Source organism: Prionailurus viverrinus, chromosome A3, assembly GCF_022837055.1.
Source record: "Prionailurus viverrinus isolate Anna chromosome A3, UM_Priviv_1.0, whole genome shotgun sequence".
Lineage (NCBI taxonomy): Eukaryota > Metazoa > Chordata > Mammalia > Carnivora > Felidae > Prionailurus > Prionailurus viverrinus.
In genome coordinates this window covers 67,220,532-67,235,761 of record NC_062563.1, presented here as the reverse complement: position 1 = coordinate 67,235,761, position 15,230 = coordinate 67,220,532, and the positions used below count along the sequence as shown (strand labels likewise).

The 15,230-nt window shown below is 37.8% G+C and overlaps 1 protein-coding gene and 1 pseudogene across 2 annotated transcripts in view; one reads left to right on the top strand and one right to left on the bottom strand.

Moving 5' to 3' along the window:
- The window catches only part of MSH2 (mutS homolog 2), an 81,193-nt gene that overhangs the window by 52,469 nt on the left and 13,494 nt on the right, over positions 1-15,230 (bottom strand). The window contains exons 3-6 of one of the 2 annotated variants that reach the window (XM_047853134.1): positions 12,987-13,265; positions 11,903-12,049; positions 9,286-9,435; positions 7,527-7,660 (exon numbers count right to left, since the gene is read on the bottom strand). In XM_047853134.1, coding sequence (XP_047709090.1) covers positions 7,527-7,660; positions 9,286-9,435; positions 11,903-12,049; positions 12,987-13,265 — 710 coding nt within the window. The remainder of the gene's footprint in view (positions 1-7,526; positions 7,661-9,285; positions 9,436-11,902; positions 12,050-12,986; positions 13,266-15,230) is intronic. The other variant, XM_047853135.1, reaches the window with a different exon arrangement.
- LOC125162036 (ragulator complex protein LAMTOR5-like) lies at positions 585-902 on the top strand (annotated as a pseudogene).

Below are 15,230 nucleotides of genomic sequence, written 5' to 3'. Positions count from 1 at the left end.
TAAGGAATATTCAATCTAGTGGAGAAGGACATGCTCCATCTTACAGTTAGTGCTGAGTAACAACTGAGATACAAAATGCAATGCAATGTGATGCGGATAAGTAAGTAAGGATTCCTATGGGAGCTAGGAAACTTCACTTTGGGGTATTTCATTTGCCTGTATTTTGAAAAGTTGGGATTTACAGAGCTAAGACTTGGGGGAGACGACTTGGGATGGGAGGCCACAGCAGAGACTTGAAGGAAGAAAAGTACAGGATGCACTGGAAAACTGAAGCAGAGAAGAAATAGGAAAAAACTATGTCCAGAGGTAAAATGAAAAGGTTGGCTTTGGAAAGGAAAAAGCACTATCTCTTCTTTTAAGAGCCATGGACTAAAGACTGAAAATACAGATATATTTTGAGATTACAAGGATTAAGGAGGAGATCATCTGTTCAGAGGCAGAAGGCAGCTGAAGGCTTTCAAGGAAAGTAAAAAATTGGGGGTTGGTCACTGTAACTTGTCATGTAGTAAAATAAGAGGAGACATGCTCCAGGTCTGGGCCAGAGGACAACGCAAAATGCTACGGGACCCTGGGCCAGGTGGACCATGGATGGGATAGAAGTGACCTTGGAGCAGCACTTCAAGGAAACAGTGAAGAATCCATCCACTGTTGGGAGTCCTGTGCACAGGTTCACAAGGACTTAATCTGGGCTGCCATGGGACCCTGTCAGATGAGCATGCTGGGGTGCTATCTATTTTAGCCCAACAAGTAGCGAGCTAACCTCAGACCCCACTGATACTCCTGTGGTGCGTCTAGAATCAGATAATGGGAACATTATGATCCAAAAACAGGACAGGATCACAGTGGCAGTCACAAAATGGCCTCTTGACATCTCACGTCAGTTTTCCAGCAGACTGTCATAGAGGCTCGATTCTACCTACGTTAATGATCTTGTAGAACTATTCAAGTTCCAGTAGTTAGACCATTTATTTGGTGTGCATTAGGCACTTTTCTATTAATTTTAGAATTTTAAGCTGCTTTTTGACACTCAATGGACTGACTTATCAAGATATTAGTAAGAAAGGATCATGTTTTAAAGCAGGAGGTCCAAGTCACTTTGTACACAGAATTTTGATATGTTTAATAAATCTGGTCAGAGGAAGAAAAAAAGTAAGAATTGAGTAGCAATGAAAGCCAGCAACTCTTAATTGAGAAAGACAGCTAAGGAGAGAGGCCAGCATGACAAAGGGCCAATGGAGCACAAGAAATTCTATGGTGCCTTTGAAAGCACTGGAAAGGCAGTGCCTTTGTGGTGCAGGCTGAATTGGAGGCAAATGAACTTCAAAGGGCTGAGCAGATCAGCTCAGAGCAGAATAAAGCCTTGCCACTAAACCTGATTTAGAAGCAAAGAAAATAATGGTGGGAAAGCAATGGAATGTAAGCTTTCCGGCTCTTCCTTAGAGGTTAGAGCAATGCTTCACCGTTATAACGAAACTACACTCACTGTATGACCTCCAAACCACTGTTTCCACAAAATATGGACTATTAACTAGTTTGCCCTGGCACAAAAATATAACCTGGAAAGAAGTCTAGGGACCTTAGGAGTACACTGTCTCAAAAAGCATGATATACTATCACCTAAGCATCCCCACGGCTTATCTAAATTTACAGGACCAATACTTTTATTCAGAGACTTAGGTTTCTAATAAGACTGTTACATTAATCATACTAAATTTTATATAAAAAGAAGTAATTCAATTTTAAATTAGAAGGCAGTAAGAATACCATATTTAATATAAACAAAATTTTTCATCAGCAATTTAATTTTTTTTTAAGTTTATTTGAGAGAGAGAGAAAGCACAAGCAGGGGAGGAGTAAAGAGGGGGAGAGAGAGAATCCCAAGCAGGCTCTGCACCATCAGTATGGAGCCCAATGCAGGCCTGGAATTCACCAACCTTGAGATCAGGATGCGAACTGAAACCAAGAGTCAGATGCTTAACGGACTGAGCCACCCAGGTTCCCCCATCAGCAATTTCTTAGGAGTGAACTATTTCATATGCTCACTATCATGTATTCAATGTTCTTTAGAGAATTCTAACTTGAAAACTACCAAGACTTCATATGAATCTATGGAAAGACAAAAACCAAAAACCTAGAAGATTAAGAGCAACAGTCCTAGTATATGAGCAAACGTGAGGACTCTGGGACATATCAGAAAACAAGTGATGGGACACCTGGGTGGCTCAGTCAGTTAAGCATCCGAACTTTTGATCTTGGCTCAGGTCATGATCTCACAGTTCTTGAGATCAAGCCCCGGGTCAGGCTCTGCACTATCAGTGCAGTGCAGAGCCTGCTTAGGATTCTCTCTCCTCTCTGCCTTTCCCCTGTACACATACATGCCCTCTCTCTGTCAAAATAAACTTAAAAAAAAAAAAAAAAGAAAAGAAAGAAAACAAGTGGAAAAAATAGTAATATGAATAGTTCTTTTTTTAATTCAAGTATTTTTAATTTATGTACAAAGAGCTAGCTAGCACTAGGGTAGGTATCCTGAACATCTGCAGTAAGATGGGTACCTTGGATGACACACTCAAGGAAGTTCACTTAACCCAACTTAATGAAGCCAGTATCCTTTACATACTGATGGAAACACTACTGGCACATATTGAGGCCGTATTTCTGGACTGTATCAGGCAGGTTTATGCAAATGTGGCAAGGAGAATCCTGGCTGAATTTTTTCTATATATACACTTCTGTGTTTTTATAAAGTAAATTCTGTCCATAATGTGGGGCTAGTACTCACTACTCTGAGATCAAGAGTTGAACACTCTACCAACTGAGCCAGCTAGGCATCCCTGGCCAATTTTTTTTAGATGACTCCAGTAGGATGACCCTTCTTGCTCTCTCAGAAGCAACAAGGCAAAAGATGGCAGTTACTATAATTCCTAATTTGTTAGATAAAGTACAAAAAAGAAGAAACACCTAGATACTCACTCCTAAAAAGTAATAACTTATCATTCTCACTGGAGATAAAAAGTATTTAAGCCATTAGCTAAAAATAAGCAGCATTTGTAGTCTCTGTGCAAGTAGGTTTTAGTGAATGGAAACATGAGCATGACAACATATAAAGCAATTCCATGGATTTAATTTAAATAAAAACCAAAATAATATGCTTCCTTTCTGGTGTTAAAATCCAATTTGGATCAAATTAAATACCATTGATAGAAGCAATAAATACAGTATAGCAATTAAGTGCAAGGGCTCTGGAGTCAGGCCAGCCTGGCTTTAAAACCAATCCCACCACATCAGAGCTGATGAATAGCAGATGCTTAGCAAAGTGCCAGACACAAAGCAGATACCAGTCTTATCATCCTCCTTCTCCTAAGAGCTTGGTAATAACCTAAAAGTAATCCCATTTTCATCATTATTCCTGAACCTATCAACTGGACTACTGTCCTTGATAAGATGTATGCACCAAACTCAGATCTTATCACATCTGTCCCTACCTCTCCTCTAATGAAAAAAGAAAAATGAAAACTTTTCCTTCCTTAACAGAATTCACCCAACAGCAACAAAATTTTAAAAAATTTTTAACGTTTATTTATTTTTGAGAGACAGAACATGAGCAGGAGAGGGGCAGGGAGAGAAGGAGACACAGAATCCAAAGCAGGCTCCAGACTCTGACCTATCAGCAGAGCCCAATGCAGAGCTCAAACCCAACAACCCCGAGATCATAATCCGAGCCACAGTCAGACGCTCAACCAACTGAGCCACCCAGGTGCCCCTAAAATGAACTCTTGGGGCGCCTGGCTGGCTCAATCAGTAGAGCATACAACTCTTGATCTCAGGGTCATGAGTTCAAGCCCCATGATGGGGGTAGAGTTTATTAAAAAATAAAATAAAATGTATTGAAAAAAGAAAATTAAATAAACTCTTCACTTACAGACTTCCACTACTTACTCTTTTGTGAATCATCCCATAACAATGTTGACAGTAAGAAACAGAAAATTTGATTTTACTGTTACCCTGAAGAGATCAATCCTACATGCTCAGAGAAGGGGGTAATGAATTCGCCCTGAGAACCCTGAAGGTGTAAACTAGGAAGCCAGAGGTATCGCAGCAGACAGAACTGAGAAAGGGAAATAAAACAAGGGGACTGTCCAAATAAGAACCTGTATAAGGAGTATAACTTTCTCCTCCTAATCTGTGAATTTCAGCATTTGGTCTTGAAAACCAAGGGCTTTTATACTTGCTGGCAAACAAAAAATTTCTCACCAAGATGAAAAGGAGAAAATATTTCTTCTCACCTTACAGGTGCAGAAAAATAGATCATATTCTGACTCATAAAGGCATCCTTGCAAATCCTATTTCTTTTTTTTTTTTTAATTTTTTTTTTCAACGTTTATTTATTTTTGGGACAGAGAGAGACAGAGCATGAACGGGGGAGGGTCAGAGAGAGAGGGAGACACAGAATCGGAAACGGGCTCCAGGCTCTGAGCCATCAGCCCAGAGCCTGACGCAGGGCTCGAACTCACGGACCGCAAGATCGTGACCTGGCTGAAGTCGGACGCTTAACCGACTGCGCCACCCAAGCGCCCCTCCTATTTCTAATTAATAAGCCTTATAGACTACCAGATTTTGGAAATTATTGCTATGTGCTGTGAAGAAACCTTTATCCTCTAAAAAAATCTAATTTTCATATCTTCTAAAGTAATTTGTTACTGTGGTAAATAATATAAAAATGACATCTCAGGTTTCAGAAGAGTCTTAATACATACGTGCTCTAGTTGTTAAGCCAGAAGGGGACAAGTGTCACTTGCTCTGTTCACAGGAGACCAAGGTTAAAAATATAACCAATGACCTAGCGCTTGAGAGTTAAATTACCTAATTTTTCTAAAAAAACAAAACACTAAAAGATGAGAGATAATAGCATAAAATTTTGCTTGTTTATAGAAAGACTCTCCATTAAATGATACTCAAAAGCTGATTAAGACTGATTGCTCCCAGGGCAACGATGGCAACTCACATACAGTACAGTAAGAAATGTGTCCCTTGAGCTGTCGAACATCGAGGCCCTGAGAAAGAGATCCCAGGGAACTGGGGGACAAGAGGAGAAGAATTACCACTGTGTAACCTTCTGTTCTGTTTGAATCTTGAAACGTATACATGTTATTACTTATTCACAAATAATTAAAATTAAAAACTGTAAACCGCTTTAATTACTTGCAATTATCTAATCCTTCCTATTTCTTATTTTAAGTTACTAAATCCCACTCTTCTTCCCAGTAAACCTGACTTCAGAAAGTCACCATAGCATCTCAACTTCTGCATTTCCTTGTTTTTTGTCTGTCTGTTTTTTAAGCAGTCTCCATGCCCAGTGTGGGGCCTGAACTCACAACCCTGAAATCAAGAGTCACATGTTCTACCAACTGAACCAGCCAGATACCCCTCAACTTTGGCATTTTCAATAAAATACCAGCACGTCCACAAACCACTAACCTCCTGAGTTATTTTTATTGTAATGCTCTTTGAATCCACAGGATTAACACTCAGTTTGGTAATTATTTACAGGGTGTCTTATGATACCGATCAACTATTTTATGTATGTCTGGCAATGTCCCAAATAGTCAAAAGATCATTATGCTTTTGTATATTATCAGCATTCAGTAGGTATTCAACAAATTCTTGAATGATTTGACATCGTAGCCATAAAAAAATTGAATCTTTTACCCATTCTGGCAGTGTCACTTAATTTGCCAAATGGAAAACATTAGGTACAAAATAAGGCCATTAGAAATAACCTAACTATTGGGACATCTGGGTGGCCCAGTCAGTTGAGCATCCAGCTCTTGATTTCATCTCAGGTCATGATCCCAGGGTCATGGGATCAGCCCTGCCATCAGGCTCTGTGCTGAGTGTGGAGCCTGCTTGAGATTCTCTCTCTCCCTCCCTCTGCCAATTTCCCCTGCTGACTCTCTCTAAAAAAATAAAAATAAATGCATTAAAAAAAAGAACTTAATTATGGATAAAGGTAAAATAAAGTACATCTTGTCAATAAAATATTGTGTACTTAGTAAAAACTAAAAATGTTGATTGAATGAGGGGTGTCTGGGTGGCTCAGTCAGTTAAGCAACCGACTCTTGGTTTTGGCTCAGGTTGATCTCACAGTTCACAAGATCTAGCCCAGTACTGTGCTATGCACTGACAGTATGAGCCTGCTTCGGATTCTCTCTCCTCCTCTCTCTGCCCCTCCCCGCTCACACTCTCTCCTCTCTCAAAGTAAATAAATAAACTTCAAAAAAAAAAAAAAATGTTGAATGAGAAGATAAAACAGCAACAGTAAAAAATGCTTATGAAAATTGACGTATAAGTGGGAAAAATTGGGGCACATAACTATATTAAGATTTACAACTATGTTTAAAAAAAAAGATTAATACAAGAGTGCATCATCTAAAATGACTCCATTTAGGGGTGCCTGGGTGGCTCAGTTGGTTAAGTATCTGACTTCAGCTCAGATCATGATCTCGCGGTTTGTGAGTTCGAGCCTCACGTCGGACTCTAGGCTGATAGCTCCAAGCCTGGAGCCTGCTTCAGATTCAGTGTTTCCCTCTCTCTCTCTGCCGCCACCCCCCTTGTGCTCTGTCTCTCTCAAAAAATAAACATTAAAAAAAAAAAGTCATTTAAAATGTCTCCATTTATATAAAGTTCAAAAAACAGGCAAAACGAATTAATCTATGATGTTAGAAGGACAGTGATTACTTCGAAGTGAGGAGGGGTAGTAACTAGCAGGAGATTCCAGGAGAGTCACTAGGATGCTACTTATGTTGTTTCTTGATTTGACTGTTGTTACACTGATGTGTTCACTTTGTGAAAATCCACCAAGCTGCAACACTTAGCATTTATATTCTTATGTATACTTCTTTTAAAGTCTTATAACCCACATATAAAACAAAAGATAAAAATAAAATATACCCAAATGTTAATCATATTCAAGTAGCAGAATTATAGAACCTTTCATTTTTTCAATTAAAGTGACTTTCTGAAATAAATGTTTAGGTTGCCTTAAAACCCTTTCCAAAATAATTAAGAGGAAGTGCTTCCTATGTGCTACACCCTCATCAAAGCACTTTATATATACTAAATTATCCAATCTTCATAACAACCCTACAAAATAGGTGTGTCATTACTGTCATTTTAAAAGGGAAGAAACTGCAACACAGAGGTTGAGTAACTGTCCCAAGATAACACAGCTAATAAGCGCTAGAGACATAACTTGCATCAAGGTACTCACGCTCCTAAGTTTATGTTCTGAAACACTATCCATCCATCTCTCTGATAAAACTTTACTTTTTTATAGTGAAAAAAAAAATAGTAAAATAAGTTATCAAATCAATCTAAATCATTACTACTCTTATCACTATGTAGCTAGCTCTCTGTGCAGTCACATGCAAAAATACAGGAGCAAATTTGCATATTAGAGTAAATGGCATAATCCTGTGGAGTAATTAGAAGTTACCCAAAGCTTACAGAAGTGTACATTAGTAATATACCTCTCTTCTATTCTGTTCTTATCCATGAGAGGCTGCTTAATCCACTGGTTAACCAGTCTTTGTCCTTGAGGGGTTTTGCATTTATTTAGCAATGCAGCCAGAGACTGAGAGCCAGTGGTATCTTCAACAGAACCCTAGTAAACAAAAAACAAAAAAGAATAGCATGCTCATTAGTGAAAACTTTACTGTGCTACGAAAAATAATTAAATAATTTTGGGAACAAGAACACTTATATTCTTCAGATATTAAATGAGAAATTTGCACAGAAGTTCCTCTTCCTCAGCCGGCTTACTGTCAGGCTGGGGGTCAGTCTATACTACAGCACCTGAGTATTTTGAATCCACATGGTCAAAGTGGAGGCTTCAAGATGCCATCTCACATTTAGCCTATTTCCATTCTTTTATGATGTCCAAAGTGTTGTGACTCATTATGTCATCCTAACTCCTCTCTGGAGAACTGGAACTAACGGCCAGACCAAGCCCATTAAAGTCTTGAGTAAAGCAAACCAGTGATCAATTGCACATGAGAGGCCCCCAGTTGTGTGAAACTGTAGCCTGTGTCTCATGGTGCTTTAGAATGTGTGCATGTGTGTATAAATGCATGATACATACTCATATGTATTGCTATGGCCATATGTTGAAGGTCAACATAATTGGTAGACAGAGTCCATTAGAGGAAATGAAACAGTTGTCTTGGTGGCTATTAAAGTAAGATGTGCAGGAGCGTCTGGGTGGCTCAGTCAGTTGGACATCTGACTCTGGGTTTCAGCTCAGGTCACGAGCTCATGGTTCGTGAGTTTGAGCCTCATATCAGGCTCTGCGCTGCCAGTGCAGAGCCTGTTTGGGATTCCCTCTCCCCTCCTCCCCGTTTGTGTACATTCTCCCTCTCTCTCAAAATAAATAAACTTAATAACAAGGTTTCTGGGGAGCGCCTGGGGGGCTCAGTCAGTTAAGCGTGCAACTCTTGGTTTAGGCTCAAGTCATGATCTCACAGTTAGAACCCCACATCAGGCTCTGCACAGTGTGGAGCCTGCTTGGGATTCTCACCTCCCAACCCCCGCCCCTATCCAACTCATGCTCTCTTGCCTCTCTCTTTCAAAATAAACTTAAAAAAATATATTTTTTAATTTATTTAAGTAAAATGTGTATAAAATAATTTTTTCTTAAAACAAAAAGCTCCTCGGGGCGCCTGGGTGGCTCAGTCGGTTGGGCGACTGACTTCGGCTCAGGTCATGATCTCACAGTCCGTGAGTTCGAGCCCCGCGTCGGGCTCTGTGCTGACAGCTCAGAGCCTGGAGCCTGTATCAGATTCTGTGTCTCCCTCTCTCTCTGACCCTCCCCCGTTCATGCAGGTCTGTCTCTCTCTGTCTCAAAAATAAATAAACGTAAAAAATAAAAATAAATAAAAAAAATAAAAAAAAAAAGCTCCTCTTCCTAAAATCAAACTTTCAACCTATTAATCTAGATTTTCTGCTGTGTATTTTCCCCCAAACCAAAATTACTTTGTAATTACTGTAGTTTTAGACATAAAACTTCCTAAAATTAATTTTTTAAGAACTGCTATTAATATAATAAAATTATTCATAAAGCCAGGACAAATACTATTTATATAGCTTGTACCTAGAAAAATATAGTAATTTAAAGCTGCATGTCTACATATAATATTTCAAAATATTTAAGCTCCTTAATAATATTCCTCAGCATAGAATAAAGGAAACATTTTTTAAGCATTAAGTTTTTTAAGACATGTTATTTTTTACCTGGAAAAGGTTAAGGGCTCTGACTGCTGCAATATCCAACCTCATGTACTGACTGAAGTCAAAAGTAGTCAGTTCAAACTGTCCAAAGTTTGAATCATCTGATAAGAGTTCTAAAAACTTGATTACTGCAGACAATGATGAAGCTGCAACCTAAGATTAAGAATTAAAAAAAAAAATTTTTTTAATTAAAGATTCTAGGGGTGCAGCTGGTTGAGTGTCCCAACTTCGGCTCAGGTTATGATCCCACAGTTTGTGGATTTGAGCCCTGCACCGGGCTCTGTGCTGACAGCTTAGAGCCTAGAGCCTGCTTTGGATTCTGTCTCCCTCACTCTCTAGAGTATATATAAAAACATATATAAACAAATCCTAGAGGTATTTAAAAAACAAATGGCAAAATGAAAATAAATTCTGAACACTATCATTTCCCTTTGTGTTCCTTCTCAATCCAAACCAAGAAAATCAGACAAAGTTTAAATAAATCTCTTAAGGTTAAAAAATGAGTTTTAGAAAGTGAAAATTTACTGTTAGAATAGTATTATTTATAATAGCCAAAAGTAGAAATGACTGAAATGCCTATCAAGAGTAAAATGAATGAAGTTTGGCATGTTCACCCCTATGGAATACTACACAACCAAAGATATAAGCACAATCAACCGTGACACATGACAATATGGGTAAAACTTACAAACAATACTGAACAAAAGAAACCAGGCACAAAAGAATATAAACCATATGATTCCACTAATGTAAACTACAAAAACAGGCCAAACTAGTCTATGCTAGCAGAGGTAAGAACGATGGTTACCCTTGGGGTAATGACTGAAAGGAAGCCTAAAAAAGGTCTGAGGTCCTGATACTCTATTCTGCTTCACGGGTGCTGGTTATCTGGGGATCTGCAATTCATGAAAATTCAGTTATACACTTAGGATATATGCACTTTCCTACATGTATATTTAAATAATAAAAAATTTAAATAATCTGTTATTATTGTAACATAAGTAGTTCAGGACATCAAACCAATAGCCCAACGACAAATCCTACATATTAAAATGTATTTGATACTAGACTTGTGAAATGTACCTGCTTTCCCTAACTGAAAACAGTCATCTACCTGTCCTTGACAAACTCCAGCACTGCACTTCCTGCAGTGTCATCAGGAAGCACAGATAAAAACTTTTTGTAGCCCTAAAAGCGTCTTCACATTTTCAAGAGGTAAGTTTCTAATACCAGTGTTACTGCTCATACATACTGGCTTTTGATTATGTTACACACACAAAAAGTAAAAGAATTACGGAGTTTATAGGAATTAAACTATTACATGATAAGCAATAACCACAAAATCATGACAGTCATTAACAGTCCCAGTTCATTCTAGTTTGAAATCTACTTTGGGAATTCTAAGTTTAATAGCTTGTCCTGTCTTTTTAAGTATACAACAGAATTTTCCATGTTACTTATCAGTGACCCACAAATATCCTGTGAAGAGCTTCCAATATTTTACCATAAAAATACATCTCAAGCCACACCGACCTTGAAAATTTGAACAAAGAAACACATCAACCACTGAAAATCCCATAAAAGTTACATTGTTTCCATATTCATTTCTACCACTACACATATATAATCTGCCGATTTTTTAGCCAAACTGTTTAAATGTAGTATTTATTATGCATTATGTGCTATATACATATATATACTTTCACTCTTATTCCTGATCTCCCCAACAATCCTATAAGACCTATTATGTATTTAACAAATAATGAAACTGCCTCTCAGAAAGATAAAGTAATTGAGGCTCCTGGGTGGCTCAGTTGATTAGGCTTCAGCTCAGGTCATGATCTCATGGTTCATGGGTTTGAGCCACGTGTCAGGCTCTGTGCTGACAGCTCAGAGCCTGGAGCCTGCTTCCGATTCTGTGTCTCCCTCTCTCTCTGCCCCACTCCTGCTTATGTTCTGTCTCTGTCTCTCAAAAATGAATAAACATTTAAAAAACTTAAAAAAAAAGAAAGATGAAGTAATTTATTAAAGACTCTACAACTTGTACATTATAAAGCTCTGAAAGGTCTTTTTCCCCCCTACAACCACTATGCTATCTCATCCACTTAAATGACATTAATCAGGCTCTTTCCTGTGAAATCAATAAAACTCTTTCTTGGTCCAAGGATATACGTTATGTAAATATAATGCAATTATATTTAAGGTTATGTTTCAGTTTTTCTAGTCATTTCCTCAAGTTTTTCAAAAGTTTATGGGGCACCTGGGTGGCTCAGTCGGTTGAGCGTCCGACTTCGGCTCAGGTCACGATCTCGCGGTTCGTGAGTTCGAGCCCCGCGTCGGGCTCTGGGCTGATGGCTCAGAGCCTGGAGCCTGTTTCTGATTCTGTGTCTCCCTCTCTCTCTGCCCCTCCCCCGTTCATGCTCTGTCTCTCTCTGTCCCAAAAATAAATAAACGTTGGAAAAAAAAAAATTTTTTTTTAAAAAAAAGTTTAATCACAGTAAAAATAAGCTTAATTAATATCAGTGATTCACAGTTAACACTTTGGAGAGATATGAAAGAAGTAGCTTTCCAAAAGCCATGATTATAATTTAAGAGTAAATTCACATTATAATCCACATACCTGATTCTCCATTTCTGGCAAGACAGCACTATTCATCTGCTCTCCCTTTTTGCCTTTCAACAACCGGTTGAGGTCCTGATAAATATCTTTTGTAAAAAAGTCACCTCTTTTTCTTTCTGTGATCAGAATTCCTCCTCTCTGAATAACCTATTTTACAAAAAATAATTTAAATTACTTTGAGGAAAATAAAAAAAGAAATGAGAAAAAATCATATCACTGACAAGTATAGTAAGAACAACTTAAATTATTGACCCACATTAAGTTTCTATACAATGTGCAAGACACTGGGAAGACATACATACTAACACATATTTTTAAAATCTATAAACTAAGTTGTCATGTAATTTAAAAGTATGTTCATATAAAGGTTTTTAAAAATAGCACCCCCACCCCAAAAATAGTCCCAATAGTAAAAACCTCTTAACAGAATAATACTTGTGGAAAGTTGTTTAGATACTATCTATGCTAACAATGCCCATTATATATTTCCTATTTCCCAAGCAGTTCTTATGGTATCTGAAGCCCACAAAAAGAAAAGAATCCTTCAAGGATACAATATCCCTTAAATACCTAAATAAATCATATACTTACACAAACAGTATAATCAAACAGTATAATCAGAATTTTCTAAAAAGACTCAATGAAATAAGAGGCTAAAGGTCCCACTTAAACTATCTTAAACTGAAGATCTGCATCTTATTTATTTGATAAATCCATGCTAAATACAGTAATAAATTGGTTTTTTTTAAGTGGACCTCAATCACCTCCCCTCACAACTGTGAAAGCATTCCTTTCATCAGCTGTGATCCCTTCAAGATGGCATTCTGTTACTCTTTCAGGGAGGGAGGGAGGGAGGGAGGAAGGATCTGAAGTAAAACAAGAAACAACTTGTCCTACAATCCTCTTAAATATACAAAGTTTCTGTGAAAGATAAACATCAAGATAATCCTCAATATAAAACATTACTGTAATTAAATACAAAAATATTTGACTTTAAAATTATTTTTTTTCTTAAATAAAATAGCATGTTAATTAGAACCTTTCCTAAGCTTAGGTTCTCCATCACTAGACTTGATTCCCTTACCTGCCTCAGCTTTCCCATGTCTCCAGCAGTCTCTCCTCCTGGTAAAACACATTCCTTTGGTCCAATCTGAATTAGGAGAGCCTCCAGATTGGAGAACTGATCGTTATCAGGGAACTCACAAAGTCCTAGCTTCCTCTGTATGGAGTCAACATACCCAACACCGACCTGTCTTTGGCCATCAACTGTAGATATTTTAACACCCACAACACCAATGGAAGCTGACATATCGTTGTTACCAAAGAGAATGTCTTCAAACTGAGAAAGATTACCTGGAGAAGCCTTAACAAAAATAAACAAAAATTTGAAGAATTGTTGAATGCACTTAAAAAATTTCATAGCAAACAAGAGTTACCCAAAAAAATTGTTCCTAATAATATATTCCAATTACTGTTGGAAAAAAAATTGCTTATAACAATATATTCCAATTACTATTACCTTATTTTCTATAAAGTATCCTCCCTAGTTTTCCAATTATTTTCAGGACACTTGGGCAAAAAAGACTTTCAGTTTGAAATCTGACAGCTGGAGGGGCGCCTAAGTCATTCAGTCAGTTAGGCATCCAACTCTTAATCTCTGCTCAGGTCTTAAGCTCAGGGTTTTGAGTTCAAGCCCCACATTGGGCTCTGCACCAGGTATGAAGCCTATTTGAAATTTGGCAGCTGGATTTATACACACACAATAATTAAGATATCCAAATTGATAATCCTGTCAATTGTAAACTTAAATTTCTACATCCTGCCAAAATGCCTACCTATTGGTTGCACATTGTATTTTCTCTGACTAGCTATACCACATAGGAGAGCAGTATTATTAGCTACAAATACTGACCTTGGAAAGTTAATTCTCTATCAATATATTTATCTGTAAAATGTAGAGACTGTTCTACATCAGTCATTTCAAAATAAAGGATCCTTGGCCTATTTTCAATATTTCAAAAAGATTAGAAATCTCTCTGTAAGACTGCACAAGTCAACTAAAGGGTCAAGTTTCTTCACTTTTGTGTCAAGTCAGTGGGTGACACTACATATTTCAACCTGATCAGAAGCTGATAGGAAGCCGTTAACATGAGGCATTTTCTGAGACAACTGACCACCCATGGTATTAAACAGGAGAGTCACCAAGAGTCCAAGGACCACGGTGACAACCAAACTTAAGCAACCAATAGCCTTCAATAGTTCAATAGTTTGTTTTTTTTTTAAACATTTATTCATTTTTGAGAGATAGAGAGCACGAGCAGAAGAGGGGCAGAGAGAAAGGGAGACACAGGATCTGAAGCAGGCTCCATGCTCTGAGCTGTCAGCACAGAGCCTGATGTGGGGCTCAAAGTCACGAACCATGAGATCAGGACCTGAGCTGAAGCCGGACACTTAACCAACTGAGCCACTCAGATGCCCCAACAGTTCTTGAAGGACTTTAGCATCATAATCATGATAATCATTGATTTTTCCATAAAATGACTCTAAATATCCTGTAACTATGGATTGTTGATTAAAATCTGGATCAAAAATGAAAAGGAAGGGGATGCCTGGGTGGCTCAGTCGGTTGAACATTTGACTCTTGATTTTGGCTTAGGTCATGATCACAAGGTCAAGATCAAGCCCCATATCGGGAGCCATGCTGAGTGTGGAGACTGCTTGGGATTCTTTCTCTCTCTATCTCTGCCTCCTCCCCTGCTAGCACTCTCTCTCCCTCACTCTCTAAAATAAAAAAAAAAAAAATCAATTAAAAAAAATGAAATGGAGGGCTGGGTGCCTGCCTAGCTCGGTGAGTAGAGCATGTGATTCTTGATCTTGGGGTTGTGGTTTGAGCCCCATATTGGGTGTAGAGATTACTTTAAAATAAAATGTTTAATTTTTTTAAAAATGAAATGGAAAAACAGTGTTATCTTGCATTCAAATTTTAAAAGCACTGATTCAATTGTAAATGTAAACATCATATTTTTACATACATTTTTCAGATTTGCACATACAGGTTACAAAGCACACCTTTAAACTTTCAAAAGGGAATAGTAGCTAATAAAATTGGGTTCTTAAGGGTCCTTCAACATAAGACTGTTAATCTATAAACTAGATTGTATCCAAGATCGTTTCCCACTCTGTACATACCATTGAGAACATGGGAAAGAAATCAATCATAAGAGACCAACTACTTTAAATATCACTAATATTTACAATAGAATCAAAAAGCTAAAAAATGTCTGGGGCAACTGAGTGGTTCAGTCGGTTAGGTGTCCGACCTCAGCTC